This window comes from Podarcis erhardii (genome assembly GCF_964252035.2).
Source record: "Podarcis erhardii genome assembly, chromosome: 2".
NCBI classification, from domain to species: domain Eukaryota; kingdom Metazoa; phylum Chordata; class Lepidosauria; order Squamata; family Lacertidae; genus Podarcis; species Podarcis erhardii.
Genome location: NC_138498.1, coordinates 5,302,026 through 5,318,404, shown reverse-complemented (window position 1 = coordinate 5,318,404; position 16,379 = coordinate 5,302,026). Strand labels below are relative to the sequence as shown.

The following is a 16,379-nucleotide window of genomic DNA, read 5'->3' as shown; positions in this document are numbered from 1 at the left end:
TAGAGAATACTCTGCACCACACAAATGCAGAATTCAGCACATTGAGAATGGCAGTTCCTTTTTACAGGAGCTTCCAAACCTGCAAGAACAGGTACTGCCCACTAAAGATATGAAGGTCCTGTTTCATCCCGAATCTTACCCCCCACTAATGAAAAAATGGATTACAATATATTTTCTTTTACAATGATGAACAAAATGTTTAAGACAATCTGCTTATATATTTACTTTTCTAAAATGATTTCTAAGCTTCTGCAACTGGAAGACTTTTATGTAAAATTTTGTACAGTATCAGATCATTACAACTCCTGAACACTGAAGCAAACCAAGTCCTAAGTTGTACACTGAGAGCACAACTCTCAAATGCAAGAAAAGGATGCATTTCTGTCTCTTGTACGGCACTGCCGTTGTCACAAGAGAACAAATGCAGGTTCAATGTCTTCTTTGCAGATAGCTTGCCCATCTGACAGAATTGCACCAATAGACATCTGAAACTGCAGAGTGCCCCTAAGGATGAAGGCAACATGGTGTAAGGGTCCTTGCACATTATCCCAACACAAAAATCAGAGGACCAATATGTTTTTTGGTACTGAAGGCCATACAGTGGACCCTTGGGTTACGTTACCTTCGGGTAACGTAACTTTCAGGTTGTGAATGTGGCAAAACCCAGAAGTGTATACTTCCAGGTTTCACGATGCGCTCTGCGCACTTCACACATGCGAAGCACTCTATCGCGTTGCACGCATGCACAAAATCAGCACCTCTAGATGCAGACTTTTCAGGGTACATACGGACCCCTGGAATGAATTAAGTTTGTATCCGGATGGTCCACTGTATTTACTGACTTTTTAAAATGGTGACTTGCCTCAGGTTCCATGTGATCACCCCACCCCACGGCTAGATTTCAGTAACATCCTTGCAGGACTGTCTTGCCAGGTAGTTCCCTACCATTGCCATCTGAATCCTGAACAGCAGAGTTGGGGTCTCGCTCGTTCCACAGTCGTGTGTCTAGAGTCTTCAGCTCTTCAGAGATCTCCTCCACTTTGCGCTTTGTGTCAGCTGCAAAAATTTACACAATATACATTAGACACACAAACACGCCCCTCCCCCAGTATGTCCAGGTAAGAAACAGGTCATCATCATAGCATCCAAGGCAACAAGACAATATTCTCCCAAGCAAGCAGGACTCCTTGGCAGTCAGTGCTCAAATACTACCCTGTTTGCCCTCCCTGTGCTATGCAGCTCTTCTGGCATTTGGACGGCAAAGTGGGCACCAGAAATAGGAATCCTGAAATCCTGTGCCAAGAAATCTGGCATTCTGCCACCAAGTGACCACATTACACAGGTGAAAATACCTGCATACTTTGTTTTGTGTTGGGAGGTGTAGTGTTCAAAATACAAAATGAGATAAAGTCATCTACTGCTTTTCAGGCTAAGTGGAATTTGAATCCAAGCCAGCACAGTCTTCACTACACCACACTGTCCCCCCATGCCTATTCTCTCAGGAACAGAGAAGGCAAATGAGGAAAGGGCATCCCTTAACACCAACTCTTTATTCTGTTTCTGCTTTTAGGTTGTGATGCACACAAGAGAACTCTACACACCATTCAATCGCCCTGAAAGGAGGGGCTTACACTTCAAATGCACTTAAAATACTTCTGTCACACTGCTGTATCCTACCTTGCAAGGGCTAAGTTCTAAAAAGGCCACCAGATCAAAGCGAATAGCCCTGGCCAAGAGGCACTGAAGGGGCCTCCACCTCCTCCCTGACCAGTTGTACTACTTACACACTTGGGCCTTGACATATTCCACATATTCTGCAGGGCTCAGGGCCGGGTGACAGCGGATGGTCTGAGGGGTGGCAGTGGACGGTGGCCGCAGAAATGGGTGGTGGCAGATGCGGGTGGTGTGGATGGTCAGCACGTAGGAGCAGGACTGGGGCTCGTCCACACGGGCAATGTAGTCACCTGAACCTTCCTCACACAGAAACTGCGATTTAGATATAGAAAAATATAGAAAGCTGTTTTATACTGACTCAGATCATAGCGTCCATCTAGCCTAGCGCTTTGTGTTCTATTCCTCTGGTAACCAGCAGCTCTGCAGGACCTCAGGCACCAAACTTTCCTTTCCCTTCTCCTGGAGAGCCTTTAAAGATGGATATGGCCAAGATTTTGCCTGGGACTCCTGTACCCACTGCACATGCTCCACCCACTGAGCTATGGCCCTTACCCCCAAGTTTGCATAGCCAATGGTCAGGAGTGATGGGAGCAAGATCTGTAGCAGCACAGGTCCCACATCCCTGGGTTGAAGGGTCAGCCCAAGTTCAAACAGCAGCAGGGTAAATTTATGAGACAATGTCCCTCCATTTCCTTCTGTTTCACAATGTGCACTTCCTAACACCTATCACCTGTGGTGTAGGGCAGAAGGATCCACTGCTAATTGTCAGGGAAAGCCTGAGCAAGCAGGTGAGTTTTCTATGCATGTCAGAAAAACCCTGGCCCTGAGTTGGTCAGAGTTTTATATGTTAACAACAACAACAACTTAAAAGGTGGCTTGGCAGCCAATGATCAGGCATTTGCAAGAGGAAAAATGGGGAACAAACTAACATGCATGACAGCACATGCAGGAAGCTCTTTATAGCTCTCTCCTCTGCATGAAACACAGGAGGAGAACCCATATTCCAAGCATTCCTAGGCCCAACCTCCAACTCTCGGCTCAACATCTCTCAAGTCAACTATAGACCAGGGACCCTGTGGCCCTCCGACTCTCATCAGCCCCAGCCAGCATTGTCAATGGCCAGGAATTATGGCAGCTGTAGTCTAGCAGCATCTAATGGGATACATGGAAAATGTCAGTTCCTGCCCATCACACAGCTCTGGCTACCTGAATGGAGACTTTCACTTGTGCATGAAGGGTTCTAAAGGACAAGAGAGCCATACTTCCTTTCCTCTCAGCTGCTGACTCAGGAAACTTCCGCACAGTGCACCCAAGTTCCTTTCCTTACCCTGACTTCAGCCTCCCGGGGCTTCCCGTTCAAGTTGCACTTGGATCCGTTGACATAGGTCTGGCTGTGGTAACGCTTCAGCTTGTGCTGCTTGGAAGCCTGTGATGCGGGGAGAGAGAACCAGAAAACACTCAAGGCCTGGTGGGGGGGGAGTTTCACTGCTTCGATCCTTTTTATCTCTAATTAGCTGCAAGCCCCTATTGAGCAGAAGCTGAAGGTAATCTGTTTTGAGCTGGGCCTAGATTCAGGGACAGCTGCAGACTGTCCTTAGCATACCCTCCCCCAAGCTGGTGCTCTCCAAATATTGTTGTACTGCAACTCTCATCGTCCCTTATCATGGGACAGGAAGGCTCCTGAACCAGGGGCTTAATTTGCTTTGGAATATGACTCCAAGAACTGCCTTACTCTGCTTTTTTAAACTCCTTGTGCATAGCAAGGAGGGACCTCCAGACCTCTTCTCTACTTTCCCCGCATCCGTTCCTTTTCTTCTACCTGCCTCCCAGCCTCCCTCAGCAGCAGCAGTGGTATCTGTCCCTATTTTCCATTGGAGAAGCCTTCCCCAAACCGGAGCCCTTCCAGAGATACCTGGACTCCAGCACACTACCAGCCCCAGCCAGCACAAAGCAACTTACAAGCAAAATAAACCCACTCCACATACATGCATTAAAACCAAGGAAAAAAAGAAACCTCCCCACCTCTTCTAAAAGGCAAAAACAAAAAGTTAACAACCAAAGGCCTGCTTAAAGATATGCTTTTGCTTGTGCCTGAAGTGACCCAAAGTGACTTACAAATTGGGAGTTTTCATTGCCATTCCCCTCTACTGATGTGAAGAGTGTTCTATCTCAAGGTACACTAAATCTAAGAGCTTCAGGCTGGGGGAAGGGGGAGGAAAGGTCTATTAAGGAAAGAAAGTGAAACATCAGATTTGATTTATGTTCAGCAGTTAGGAGGTTGGAGAGCTACCTAAGCTTTAGGGATGCTCACTCAACTTTTTCCCCATTGCATGAAGTGATCAAGGGCCTAGGGAACACCCACCTTGGCAGTTTCGTTGTCCCAGTCGAATGCGGACTGGTAGTACCCCAGGTACAGAATGTCACCTTTGATTTCAGACTCTGGGGGTGGGGGAAGACACAGGGAAAGATGAAAAGTGTCACTTTGTTAACTGGAAGCTTGGACCTCAGGAGAGAGTAATAATGATGATGATGATGATGATGATGAGAACAACATCTTAGCATGAACCAGAGGCTGAGAAAAGACCTGCTTCAGTTGTGCCGCCACAGTGTAAATTCAAGCTATGAATCTGGCTACACTGACCACCACACACAAAAGACGCCCTTTCACTAAAAACAAAATGCTAAATATTCTGGTCTAAGCTAATCATGCCACTAGTTTCCTGACACATATGTTTTGTTTGCATAAAATCTGTGATTATAGATTAGGGGCTATCCCAGCGAAGAAACGGAAGGGATGAAGTAAAGTTTCAAATCTGCATATTGATGCAAAAAGGGAGAGCACACCAGACTGAAGAACCCCCACTTCCTTCTGAGAACACAGCCATGCACCCTATCAGTTCAAAGTAGCTGGACAGCCATTCCTGGTTTGCTGACATGAATTGCTTCAGTCATCAGCCTCTGACAGTGTTGGAAGATCCCCACCCTGGCCAAACTCTACAATATGGGGAGATTATGGACCTCTCGTTATAAGACTACTGTTAAGAATTAACCATGTATACAGACCTACAGTTAAGGTTTATTAAAAGTGTGGCAAGACACTCATGACACAATTCTGGGGACTGTGGTTGCTCCTTTTCCACTGCAGCAAAGTGGGAGGCGCTTTGCAGCAGGGAAGTGGCAAGCTGAATCCAGAGATGGAGCACCGGAGGCTCTCAGATACTGCTGGAGTCCAACTCCCACCAGCCCTGGTCAGCAATCTGGGAGTTGTGGTCCAGAGGCACCTAAAGAGCCAAAGGCTCCCCATCCCTGGCTTAACTGTTCACTGATTATTTATTTCTAGTTACAGATAGGTAGCCGTGTTGGTCTGCCATAGTCAAAACAAAACAAAATTCCTTTCAGTAGCACCTTAAAGACCAACTAAGTTAGTTCTTGGTATGAGCTTTCGTGTGCATGCACACTTCTTCAGATACACAGATACTTCAGATACACTTCTTCTGTGTATCTGAAGAAGTGTGCAGGCACACGAAAGCTCATACCAAGAACTAACTTAGTGGGTCTTTAAGGTGCTACTGGAAGGAATTTTATTTATTTATTTCTACTCCACCTTTCATGCCAAAGACCTGTCAGGCTGACTAATATTAAAAGGGAGAAAATGAGCATTGTATCCAGAGAAAGTTGAGTGGAACTCTTTTGAATAATAAGACTTGCTTGGCTGTCTTTTCTACCACAACTCCCTTTCACCTCCCAGAAGCCATTTCTGAGACTTGGTGGGCCCTCTGGAACAGTGGGGTTATTGCAGCAACCCTCCTGCTCCACCATAGCAAATTGTGCCAATGCATATTGCAGTTGAGAAGCAGGCAAGCATGACTCCCAGACCTGTCTTTGCCACCACCAGCCCACTTCTGCTCTGAGTGAATCATATATTCTTCACTGTTGTGGCATCCGGGGTGGGGAGGTTTAAACCTTCCATTACAGTGGAGATGAAAATAACTCAGCCCAGTTGGGTAAAGCAAGCGAACATGGTCTGGGGGGTGTGGGGCTTGCAGAAGGCTGGATCGAAGGGTCTGGAGGGGCAGAGACTCCCCATACCTACTTTGAACCTAAACCAAGCAGATGAGAGAAACCGACAAAAGAGAAGATAGTACCTTCCATGTGGTATTGCTGGATGTGCTTCCCGTAGCAGAACTCGTACGTCCACCAGTCCTTGGTCTGAGAGAAAAGGGAGAAGTTAAAGCCTAGGTGATTTGGCTGAAGCAAAAAATATTGTTGTAAGAGCCCCATTGCATTATAATTCTCTTGAAGTATTACACCCAAATTAGGTAATGCCTAATCATGCAAATGAGTGGAGTGGACATGGAAGTGTTGAGTTTCACTGAAGTTTTGGTTATAAAAGTGGGAAAAGCTCAAGGACTCAGGAGTGGAGAGGGGGGAGGGGGAGAAAGAGAAAGAAACTCAATGGAGTTTTAATAAGGCTGCAAGATTGAAGTTAGCATTTTAGCTGAGTACCGGCTTCGGTTCCTTAAAGGAGGCAGTCCCCATGACAGCAAGAGATTGTTGGCAAAGGAAAAACAAGGATGATTGAGGGTAATCATCCTTGCAAATTTCCCCAGGGACAGGGGGAACGGGCTTCACTTGCAGTACGTTAACAGAGAGCCCAGGGGTGGCTTCCACTGCTTCTCTTCTTGCATCTGGTCCCCCAACATTTAATCCCAACCCTTAGCCCAAAGTTACCTTGGTAAGGCAAGGGGCCACTTCCATGGGCTTCAGCAGTTCTGAGATTCCAAGTCCACTGTAACTCCGTGGGTGTTCCTCTTTTTCCTGGTGGATCTTCACTGCGGCAGCAGGTAGCCGACACTCGTACATCTGCTTGTATTTGGATGAGATACTCACCACATCAGACGACTTGCTCTGGGAAGATATAAGCAAAGGAGCTGGGTGAGAAGAGATAAATTAGTGGCAGGAAGCAGCCTGACTTCCCCAAAAGGACAAGTGAAGCAGGAGCCCAGGAGATACAAACAGCAAGAACAGGACTGAGGTTTGCCTTTTGGAGAACCAGTCTCCAGACACATTAAAGTGGTTCTTTGGATCCACCATGTGAGCCTGCTGTCTTAGTCAACAAGGCTTCCAGCCACTGGAAACACCACATGGGACAATGGCTAAAGCATGAAAAAGTTTTTTATTTAGCAATTTATTTTTAGGGGAAAAGGCAAAAGTCAGACTTTGCTGTGATGCAACATCTTCCCTCTTAGGGGAGAGTCAGAGCCAGTAGGAAGCACACATTTTGGCTGGTTACTAAACCCAATCTTGCAGACTACTGATTATTATATTGATAATATCACCACGGGGGAAAAGTTCCATTTGGTCTTCCCTTATTCCTGGTATTTCAAGTAAACCTGCGGAGAATTGAGCCTGTAACCCGTTTCACCACCAGTCCAGTCACTCTAGGCTGAGCGCTGTATATACTCCACATCTATATATACATAATACACGCACACCCCACCCCCAAGGTAACCCAAATTCTGCCCACTATATTATATGCAAGTCAAGCAATTTGCATCCATGTACATGTAGGTTAAGGGACGCAGGTGGCGCTGTGGGTTAAACCACAGAGCCTAGGACTTGCCGATCAGAAGGTCGGCGGTTCGAATCCTCGTGACGGGGTGAGCTCCCGTTGCTCAGTCCCAGCTCCTGCCAACCTAACAGTTCAAAAGCCCGCCAAAGTGCAAGTAGATAAATAGGTACCGCTCCGGCGGGAAGGTAAACGCCATTTCTGTGCGCTGCTCTGGTTCACCAGAAGTGGCTTAGTCATGCTGGCCACATGACCCGGAAGCTGTACACTGGCTCCGTTGGCCAATAAAGCGAGATGAGCGCCACAACCCCAGAGTCGGTCACGACTGGACCTAATGGTCAGGGGTCTCTTTACCTTTACCTTACATGTAAGTTACAGGGAGGATCAAGGGAGTACATAGGGCAATGAACCCGCTATCAACTGCTTGGCCGCTTCGCAGATTCAGCAATTATGCTAGGCATTGCCTACATTTTCCTGCTGATCTTTATATTACTACTGCAGCCTCTACTACAACTATATCCCACCTTTCCTCCTTCCTTTTTATCCTTCCAACAACCCTGTGAGGTAGGTTAAAGCTAAGAGGCACTGACTTACCCAAAGTAACCCAGTAAGCTTCATGGCTGAGTGCGGATTTGAACCCTGGCCTCCTGGGCCCTAGTCCAACACTTGAATAATTAATACAACACAGCCGCTCTAGCCAGGGGGGTGAGGAAAACTCTTGCCCACAGGCTTCACTGGGCCCAGCAGATGCTCTAACACCACCCACAATTACCCTCTAATCATGCCCGCCCAGATGTGACAACAGCACAGTTGTTCACACAAGGACCAGTAGTTTCTGTGTATGGAAGATGTTCCAGACACCTTGTATTGAAGACCTTGTGTGTATGGAAGAACCTTTATGTTCCTCTCAAATGTAAATATGATCTGAGTAACACACATTTACATAGCAGTAACAGCATGTACAGTGGTACCTCCGGTTAAGAACTTAATTTGTTCCGGAGGTCCATTCTTAACCTGAAACTGTTCTTAACCTGAAGCACCACTTTTGCTAATGGGGCCTCCCGCTGCTGCCGTGCGATTTCTGTTCTCATCCTGAAGCAAAGTTCTTAACCCGAGGTACTATTTCTGGGTTAGCGGAGTCTGTAACCTGAAGTGTCTGTAACCTGAGGTACCACTGTATTCATATTAGCAAAACAATTATTCACCAGTGTGTCCCTCAACAGTCAAACATACAATCAGCAATGATTACACTACAAACACGCAAAGGGCGGCACCAAGGCAAGGTCACCGTGAGCTCAGCTCCAACTGGCCAGCCAACTGCAGCCAAGCCCTCCAGAACATTCGCAGATGTACAAAGTACAAGCCAGATTTAGACTGTTGACAGAAAGGGGCTCCTCTTTTTTGCCTGACAAACAACTTGGCAGAAAGTCAAAACCCTCTCATTCATACAAATCACTCCCTTTTGAAAACTGACGGAGAGACAGGCTCTGTTTTTGCAGTCACGCAGGGGCAGAAAAGCATCAGCCACAATGTTTAAAGTGGCAGCATAGCTCTTTAAATGTATGGTGAATGTGGCCTAAATCAAGGATCCTGATTTGTTGCAGCAGATAGTAGAGGAACAAAGTGGGAGCTAACTCCATGTTCACACTAACTATTGATTACTGTGATGTATCAACATGGTCCATTCAATATTGCTCTTTTACTCCCCAATATAAACCAGCACCTCAAACCGCCCACATATTTGTTGTGATTTAGAGCTCTCTTAGGCTGCAGGTGACGCTGTGGTCTAAACCACTGAGCCTAGGGCTTGCCGATCAGAAGGTCGGTGGTTCGAATCCCCACAACGGGGTGAGCTCCTGTTGCTCAGTCCCATCTCCTGCCCACCTAGCAGTTCAAAAGCACATCAAAGTGAAAGTAGATAAATAGGTACCACTCCAGTGGGAAGGTAAACAACGTTTCCGTGTGCTGCTCAGAAGCTGGCCACATGACCCGGAAGCTGTCCACGGACAAATGCAGGCTCCCTCGGCCTATAGAGTGAGATGAGCGCGCAGTGTAGTCCGCGACTGGACCTAACGGTCAGGGTCTTTACCTTTAGGCTGCAGTCCTATCCTACGTATCCGGGGGCAAGTCCAACTGAACTCAGCTGGGCATATTTCTGAGCAGAAATGTATAGGATTGCGTTGTTGGGACAGTTCTTGTGCTGTGGCAGCAATCTACATCTACAAAAAAGCTGGAAAAGTAGCCTCTCAATGTGCCACTGAAATCAAGCTCACTGTATGATAGATTTCAAAATGACATATTTCAAAATGACAGAGTGCTAGAGTCCTGACTAGTCAAGTTTCATGGGATCAATTCCAATCTGTTACCTCCGAGGATGTGGACAGGCTGCTTGGACGAGTGAAACCAACTACCTGTCTCCTTGATTCTTGCCCATCCTGGTTTATAAAAGCTAGCCGGGAAGGGCTGGGTGATGGGCTTCACGGGGTGGTGAATGCTTCTCTCTGTGAGGGAGCCTTCCCAGACCCGCTGAAAGAGGCGGTTATCAAACCGCTTCTTAGAAAACCATCTTTAGATGTGACCAATATGTCCAACTATCACCCAGTCTCAAATCTTCCATTATTGGGCAAGGTGACTGAGCGAGTGGTTGCTGAACAACTCCAGGCACGCCTGGAAGAAGCGGACCATTTGGATCCCTTCCAGTCGAGATTCAGGCCTCATCATGGGACTGAAACTGCCTTGGTCGCACTGGTTGATGATCTCCGGCGGGCTAGGGACAAAGGTGAGAGCTGTTTCCTAGTTCTGCTGGATCTCTCAGCGGCTTTTGACATCATCGACCATAACATCCTTCTGGACCGTCTGGAGGGGCTGGGAGCTGGGGGCACTGTTATACAGTGGTTCCACTCTTTCCTCCTGGGCCGTGTTCAGAAAGTGGGGGGGGGATGAGTGTTCAGACCCCTGGGCCCTCACTTGTGGGGTGCCTCAGGGTTCCGTCCTCTCCCCCATGCTTTTTAACATCTATATGAAGCCACTGGGAGAGATCATCAGGGGGTTTGGACTGGGTGTTCATCAGTATGCGGATGATACCCAGCTCTACCTCCCTTTCAAATTGGAACCAGTGAAGGCGGTGAAGGTCCTGTGTTAGTGCCTGGAGGCATTTGGAGGATGGATGGCGGCTAACAGATTGAGGTTGAATCCTGACAAGACAGAAGTACTGTTTTTTGGGGGACAGGAGGTGGGCGGGTGTGGAGGAGTCTCTGGTCCTGAATGAGGTAACTGTGCCCCTGAAGGACCAGGAGCACGGCCTGGGAGTCATTTTGGACTCACAGCTGTCCATGGAGGCGCAGGTCAATTCTGTATCCAGGGCAGCTGTCTACCAACTCCACCTGGTACGCAGGCTGAGACCCTACCTGCCCGCGGACTGTCTCGCCAGAGTGGTGCACGCTCTAGTATCTTTCACTTGGACTACTGCAATGCGCTCTATGTGGGGCTACCTTTGAAGGTGACCCGGAAACTACAACTAATCCAGAATGCGGCAGCTAGACTGGTGACTGGGAGTGGCCTCCGAGACCACATAACACTGGTCATGAAAGACCTACATTGGCTCCCAGTACATTTACGAGTGCAATTGAAAGTGTTGGTGCTGACCTTTAAAGCCCTAAACGGCCTTGTATACCTGAAGGAGTGTCTCCACCTCCATCATTCTGCCCAGACACTGAGGTTCAGTGCCGAGGGCCTTCTGGTGGTTCTCTCCCTGCAAGAAGCCAAGTTATAGGGAACCAGGCAGAGGGCCTTCTCGGTAGTGGCACCCGCCCTGTGGAACACCTTCTCACCAGATGTCAAAGAGAAAAACAACTACCAGACTTTTAGAAGACATCTGAAGGTAGCCCTGTTTAGAGAAGCTTTTAATGTTTAATAGACTATTGTATTTTAATATTCTGTTGGAAGCCGCCCAGAGTGTCTGGGGAAACCCAGCCAGATAGACGGGGTATAAATAAATTATTATGATTATTATTATTATTATGACGATTATGATTATTTATATGGATGTTAAAACGTGATGTTGGAATTTCATTTTAAGATGCCACTCAGTAGCTGCAGAATCCCTGCACAATTTTAGAGCACACTAGAATGCATTGTTCCAAGGAGACGCCAGCCAGGCCTATGACCACAGATAAACGGCAAGTAATACTTTGGCCACCTGAGAAGAGAAGGCGCCCTGGAAAAGACCCTGATGTTGGGAAAGATGGAGGGCACAAGGAGAAGGGGACGACAGAGGACGAGACAGTTGGACAGTGTTCTCGAAGCTGCCAGCATGAGTTTGACCAAACTGCGGGAGGCAGTGGAAGACAGGAGTGCTTGGTGTGCTCTGGTCCAGGGGGTCACGGAGAGTCAGACACAACTAAACAGCAACAACAAAAACCCAAAACTTCCCCAAGCACATTGCAAAGGAAGATTTGTCATGGCACACAGTATGTCTTTGGGGTAGCTTACTTAGCCTTATTGTTATTTTCATCAGGAAGCACCAGTAAATTGAGCACAGTTTAAGGTTTTCAAATGGCTTAGGACCACAATACTTCAATGACCGCCTCTTTCCATATGAACCTAGCCTAAGAGAGATCATCTTCTGAGGCTCTCCTTCGTGAGGCTCCTCGAGAGGTCTGGAGGGTGGCAACATGAGAACGGGGCCTTTTCTGCAGTGACTCCTCGTATGTGGAATGCTTTCCCCAGGGAGGTTGACCTGGCACCTTCATTATACACCTTTATGTGCCAGGCAAAAATGTTCCTTTTTAACCAGACCTTTGGCTGATTTGATTGACATCCTATACCCTTTTAAAATCTTGTGGTGGGGGGGGGTTATTGGGTTGTTGTATTTTTATTTTGATTATGTATTTTGTGGTTTTATATTCTGATTTTATTTTATGAATTGCCCTGAGATCTGCAGGTATAGGGCAGTATATTAATATTAATGTTAATAAATAAATAAATAAATCCAGTGCACAGCATATTGGTTCCTGTTGCTAGGACCTAAGGCTGTGTCAGGTAATTAATCTGGAACTGATAGGGCAAGGACCAGTTCAGAATGAACTTGCATGGAAGTGAAACTTTATTCTTAAAAAGAAACAAGCAGCTGTGCAGGCTGCTATAGCAACAGAGAGACACTCCTGCAAATGAATCCAACTAAAATTACTAGTCCACAAATAATTTTACTAGCTTATCAGCCCATATATGCCATTGCCCCTGAAGTAAAAAAACAAAGCAAAAACAGATTTGTAAGACTTCCCTGCCTGATCATCTGGAAGGGTCCCTTAGGCTGCAGTCTGATGAATACTGACTTGAGTGTAAGCCAGCCTTGTAAATTAAGCCCGGAAAAGTTACTAGCCTGCAAAAAGAAAGTGCAAGCCTGTTAGAGGCTGGCGGGAGACAGAGCTCTGCCCCTCCTCCTGTAGCCCACTACATTTTGATGCAAGGCACAGGGGGACCAAATGCTGTGTCCCTCTTCTGCCACTCTTCTCACTCACCAGTGTAGGATTTCTTTTCACCTATAGCTCACAGGCAAGTGCTTAAACACAAGGCTGGAGTAAGACCCATTGAATCAGAGGGCTGCATCCACTGCCCTACTGGCTGTGGTTGATGGGAGTTGGAGTCCAACAACATCTGGGGGGCACTGGTTGGGGAAAGTTGGCATATAGGACTGCACTGCCATTTGCCATAGCAAGTGGCTATTTACAAGATGCATTGTTTTGTTACCCATGTAATATGACTTTTGCTGTAACTGTAATGTTCAACTTATGCTTTAGTTTATGTTTTAGTTGCTGCTTTGTTAATAGTGTTTTATAAACTGCAATTGTTTTACTGATTATTTGTTAATTATTTTATATGATTCATGCTGTACTTATGATACTATTATTCTCTATTATGTTGTTAATTAATGTGTGTAAGCCACTTTGGCATTCATTGGAATGAAAAGCGGCATATAAATACAATCAATCAATCAATCAATCAATCAATTCTATACCAGCCTGGAAGCCACCATTTAATGCCAAGCACTCCCCACTGCTTGGAATGGCTCTGGTGCAAGTCACTCTGGTGCCAGACGTTACATTTCCTTTTATGATACAGCACTTGCAGTATCCAAAGCTCCATCACTTGCAAGGGAACAACACACAGGAAAACCAGATGGTTAAGCTGTCAATGCCTTCAGAGAGCAGCTACTTCTATTAGGGAGGCTCTTTTTCTTCTGGAGAAGGGATGCAGTTCTACAACAGATAGATTCTCATAAGAGTCAAAACAGCACTAAAGCAAAAGGAGGTACACCCACACTTGTGCTAATGAAAAATGACTCCTTATGTAAAACAGAATATATTAGCCAGGTTTTTTTTTTTAACTATATGAGACATCAGTATCAAAAATCCAAATACTTCAGAATCACAGAGGGGAGGTTGTTCACTGAGAGGGCGTGGAATGAACACACTGTGTAAATTACAGTCATTTGTTTATGTTGCAAGCTTCAAACTCCAGTAGTCAGAGACACGGTTGGGCAGCTGACATCTTGGTGCTGCAGGAAGCACTGCTTTCCAAACAGTAGACATGCAATTAAGAGTGCACCTGAGCGGCATAAATAGTTTTCAGGATGTACACATAACTGATTACTAACTAAGATACTGGTGCAGAGCAGCAGCCTTCTCCAACCTGGTACCTGCCAGATGCTTTGGATTACAACTCCCATCAGCCACAGCATGCAAAGCCAATGGTATGGGATGATGGGTGCTGTAGTCCAAAGCCCCTGGAGGGCACCAAGCGGGGGAAGGTGAGTGCAGAAGATGCCCAGAGCTGGGTACTGCCACTTCAAGACTACAAATTTTCTACCAAGACCTGTCCCATTAACTGAAGCAGCAAGTTTCCCTTAAAACAAAGGCTACTGCTGTCCTATAAATATTGCCTATAAATATATCTCAGGAAAATCATCTGCATCACACTTTGAGAAACTCAGGTCCTGCTCAGTTCTGCCACCTTGAAAAAGACCAGACCCTCCATGGGTCTGTTGCCTCCCCTTCCCTAAAAAGGCAGGAAACAAAGAAGAAAGGAGAGAGAGGTAGAGGGAGAGAGAAAGAAGAGCCATTTGGCTCTGCAAGGTTTAAGTCAGTCCTCTGTAAAAACCACAAAGGAAATCAAGGACAATAGCACTCAAGCCACTTAAAATAAGTCTTCAAATTCAAATTCCTCAGGGTCAACTACAACACAGATGATGCAAGACTCAGGTGTGATGATGCAAGCCTTGCTAGAGTAGTAAACATACACTGATGCCACTGTTCCTGAAAAGGGCAAGGGTGCAAGCAGCTGTAGAAAACAGAGCAGCAGTCAAGGAACCTGAACAGGATGATTAGAGGTTTGAGTGCCCACTGCCATTATGTGTCCACAGTCAAACATCATCAAATATACCATGAAGCCAAGAATGTCCTATCTAAAGGGCAAGGCAAGTGTTAGAGCTTTTTAAAGATCCTACATGCATTTTGGGGGGTGGGGGTGGGCTAAGACACATAGAGAAAGTGCATCACCTCCTTTAAACTACAATCAGAACTACATTTAAAAATCATCTCCCCTTTATTTATGATGACAACTACTGTACTAGGCAGCGTAATCCAAACCCCAATCCACCATGCTGTATGGAGAGGGAGGGAGCGAGCACTCAATATGCCCACCAAAATGGCAGAAGCTGCAACCGGTGGTAGCCAGCAGGAAACCCCAAATTATGGTGTTTTGGACTGGGCTGGCACAAAATTGGCTGGATTCTGTGCTAATTCTGCTACTGTCATAAGATGGCAATAGGCCTGACCTGTGTCTGTTCACTGCACCAGCCTGGGGCTTGACACAGCAAAGAGGTATTTTCCCCTGCTCTGTTGCCCACACCTTCCACCATGAGAAGGACAGCAGAAGCAACCATGGCTACACTATGCCACAAAGTCCAGCTACTCCTTACATTTTTAAAGAAGTTTTCAATTCGAGTTATCCATGGGTTAGCCAGGATAGGCACTCAACCTCTTGAACACCATTACTATGTTAAGTGTACATTAAATAAAATATAGATGACTACAAATATGTAGTATTTAATTTAGTTGCTACGTGGTTGTAATTAGCCCAAGCTGATTTCTTGACAGCTGTTGTAACTGTCTAAGCATTTACCTCAAGGTTGACTAGCCCGTGGCCCTCCAGATGTTGCTGAACTCCAACTTCCATCATCCCTGACCATTAGCCATGCTGGCAGGGGCTGCTGGGAGTTGGAGTTCAACAACATCTGGAGGCATACAGGCTTCCCAGTCCGGTATTACATGATTGGTGAAATGGTCAATTTTTCTGAAGTAATTAAATGTTTATTACATGAATATTATTCCTGCCCTTTATGGCATACCTTGGCCACTTCTTGAAGGGTGAGATACTGTTCCTCTAAATAGGAATGGGGAAACATGGGGCCCGACTGATATTGAAGGATTTCAACTCTCATCATTCCCAGCAAGCATGTCCAATAGTCAGGGATGATGGAACCTGTAGTCTAACAATTTCTGGGAAGACCAGTGTTTCTCTATCCTGGACTCCCAAGGGAAGCTCACCTACCACCATAATTGCATGTCTTTAGGCACTAGTCAAAAACATTCCTCTTTACCCAGGTGTTCATCATCTATGGCCTGTTAAATGGGGGGGGGGCGTCACTATGGTTTCTTATTATTTTGCTGTGTCCACTGTTTTATTATTCTGCATAAAAAATGTTATTAATGTTGTACACCACCCAGGGATCTTTGGATAAAGTGTGGTATATAAACTGAATACATAATAATTTAAAATAATATCTTGCTACACTTTAATGGGACAGAGGACCCCTACCTGTTGTTTATTGCAGACAGATTTGTTTTATTTATTCATACAATTAGTTACCTGGCTCTTCATTGCAAATAACCCCCAAAGCGAGGCTACAATACTTATAAAAAGCAGCAAAAAAAACCCACACAATGAACCCATCAACAAACAAGAGATCCAACAGGACCTGGTCGGGGGCGGCTCTGGGGAGGGGGGTCGCCCTGGGAAGCCTCTTGCTGCGAGCAGAGCCCTTGCGGCCCCTCAGAAGCCTGGCACGAGTTGACGA

The 16,379-nt window shown here is 46.2% G+C and overlaps 1 protein-coding gene across 3 annotated transcripts in view; it reads right to left on the bottom strand.

Moving 5' to 3' along the window:
* Window positions 1-16,379, bottom strand: part of OS9 (OS9 endoplasmic reticulum lectin) — a 31,885-nt gene that overhangs the window by 15,051 nt on the left and 455 nt on the right. For 2 of the 3 annotated variants that reach the window (XM_081851731.1, XM_081851733.1), the window contains exons 2-7: window positions 6,406-6,582; window positions 5,820-5,883; window positions 4,037-4,113; window positions 3,002-3,100; window positions 1,785-1,986; window positions 931-1,056 (exon numbers count right to left, since the gene is read on the bottom strand). In XM_081851731.1, the coding sequence (XP_081707857.1) occupies window positions 931-1,056; window positions 1,785-1,986; window positions 3,002-3,100; window positions 4,037-4,113; window positions 5,820-5,883; window positions 6,406-6,582 (745 nt within the window). The remainder of the gene's footprint in view (window positions 1-930; window positions 1,057-1,784; window positions 1,987-3,001; window positions 3,101-4,036; window positions 4,114-5,819; window positions 5,884-6,405; window positions 6,583-16,379) is intronic. The other variant, XM_081851732.1, reaches the window with a different exon arrangement.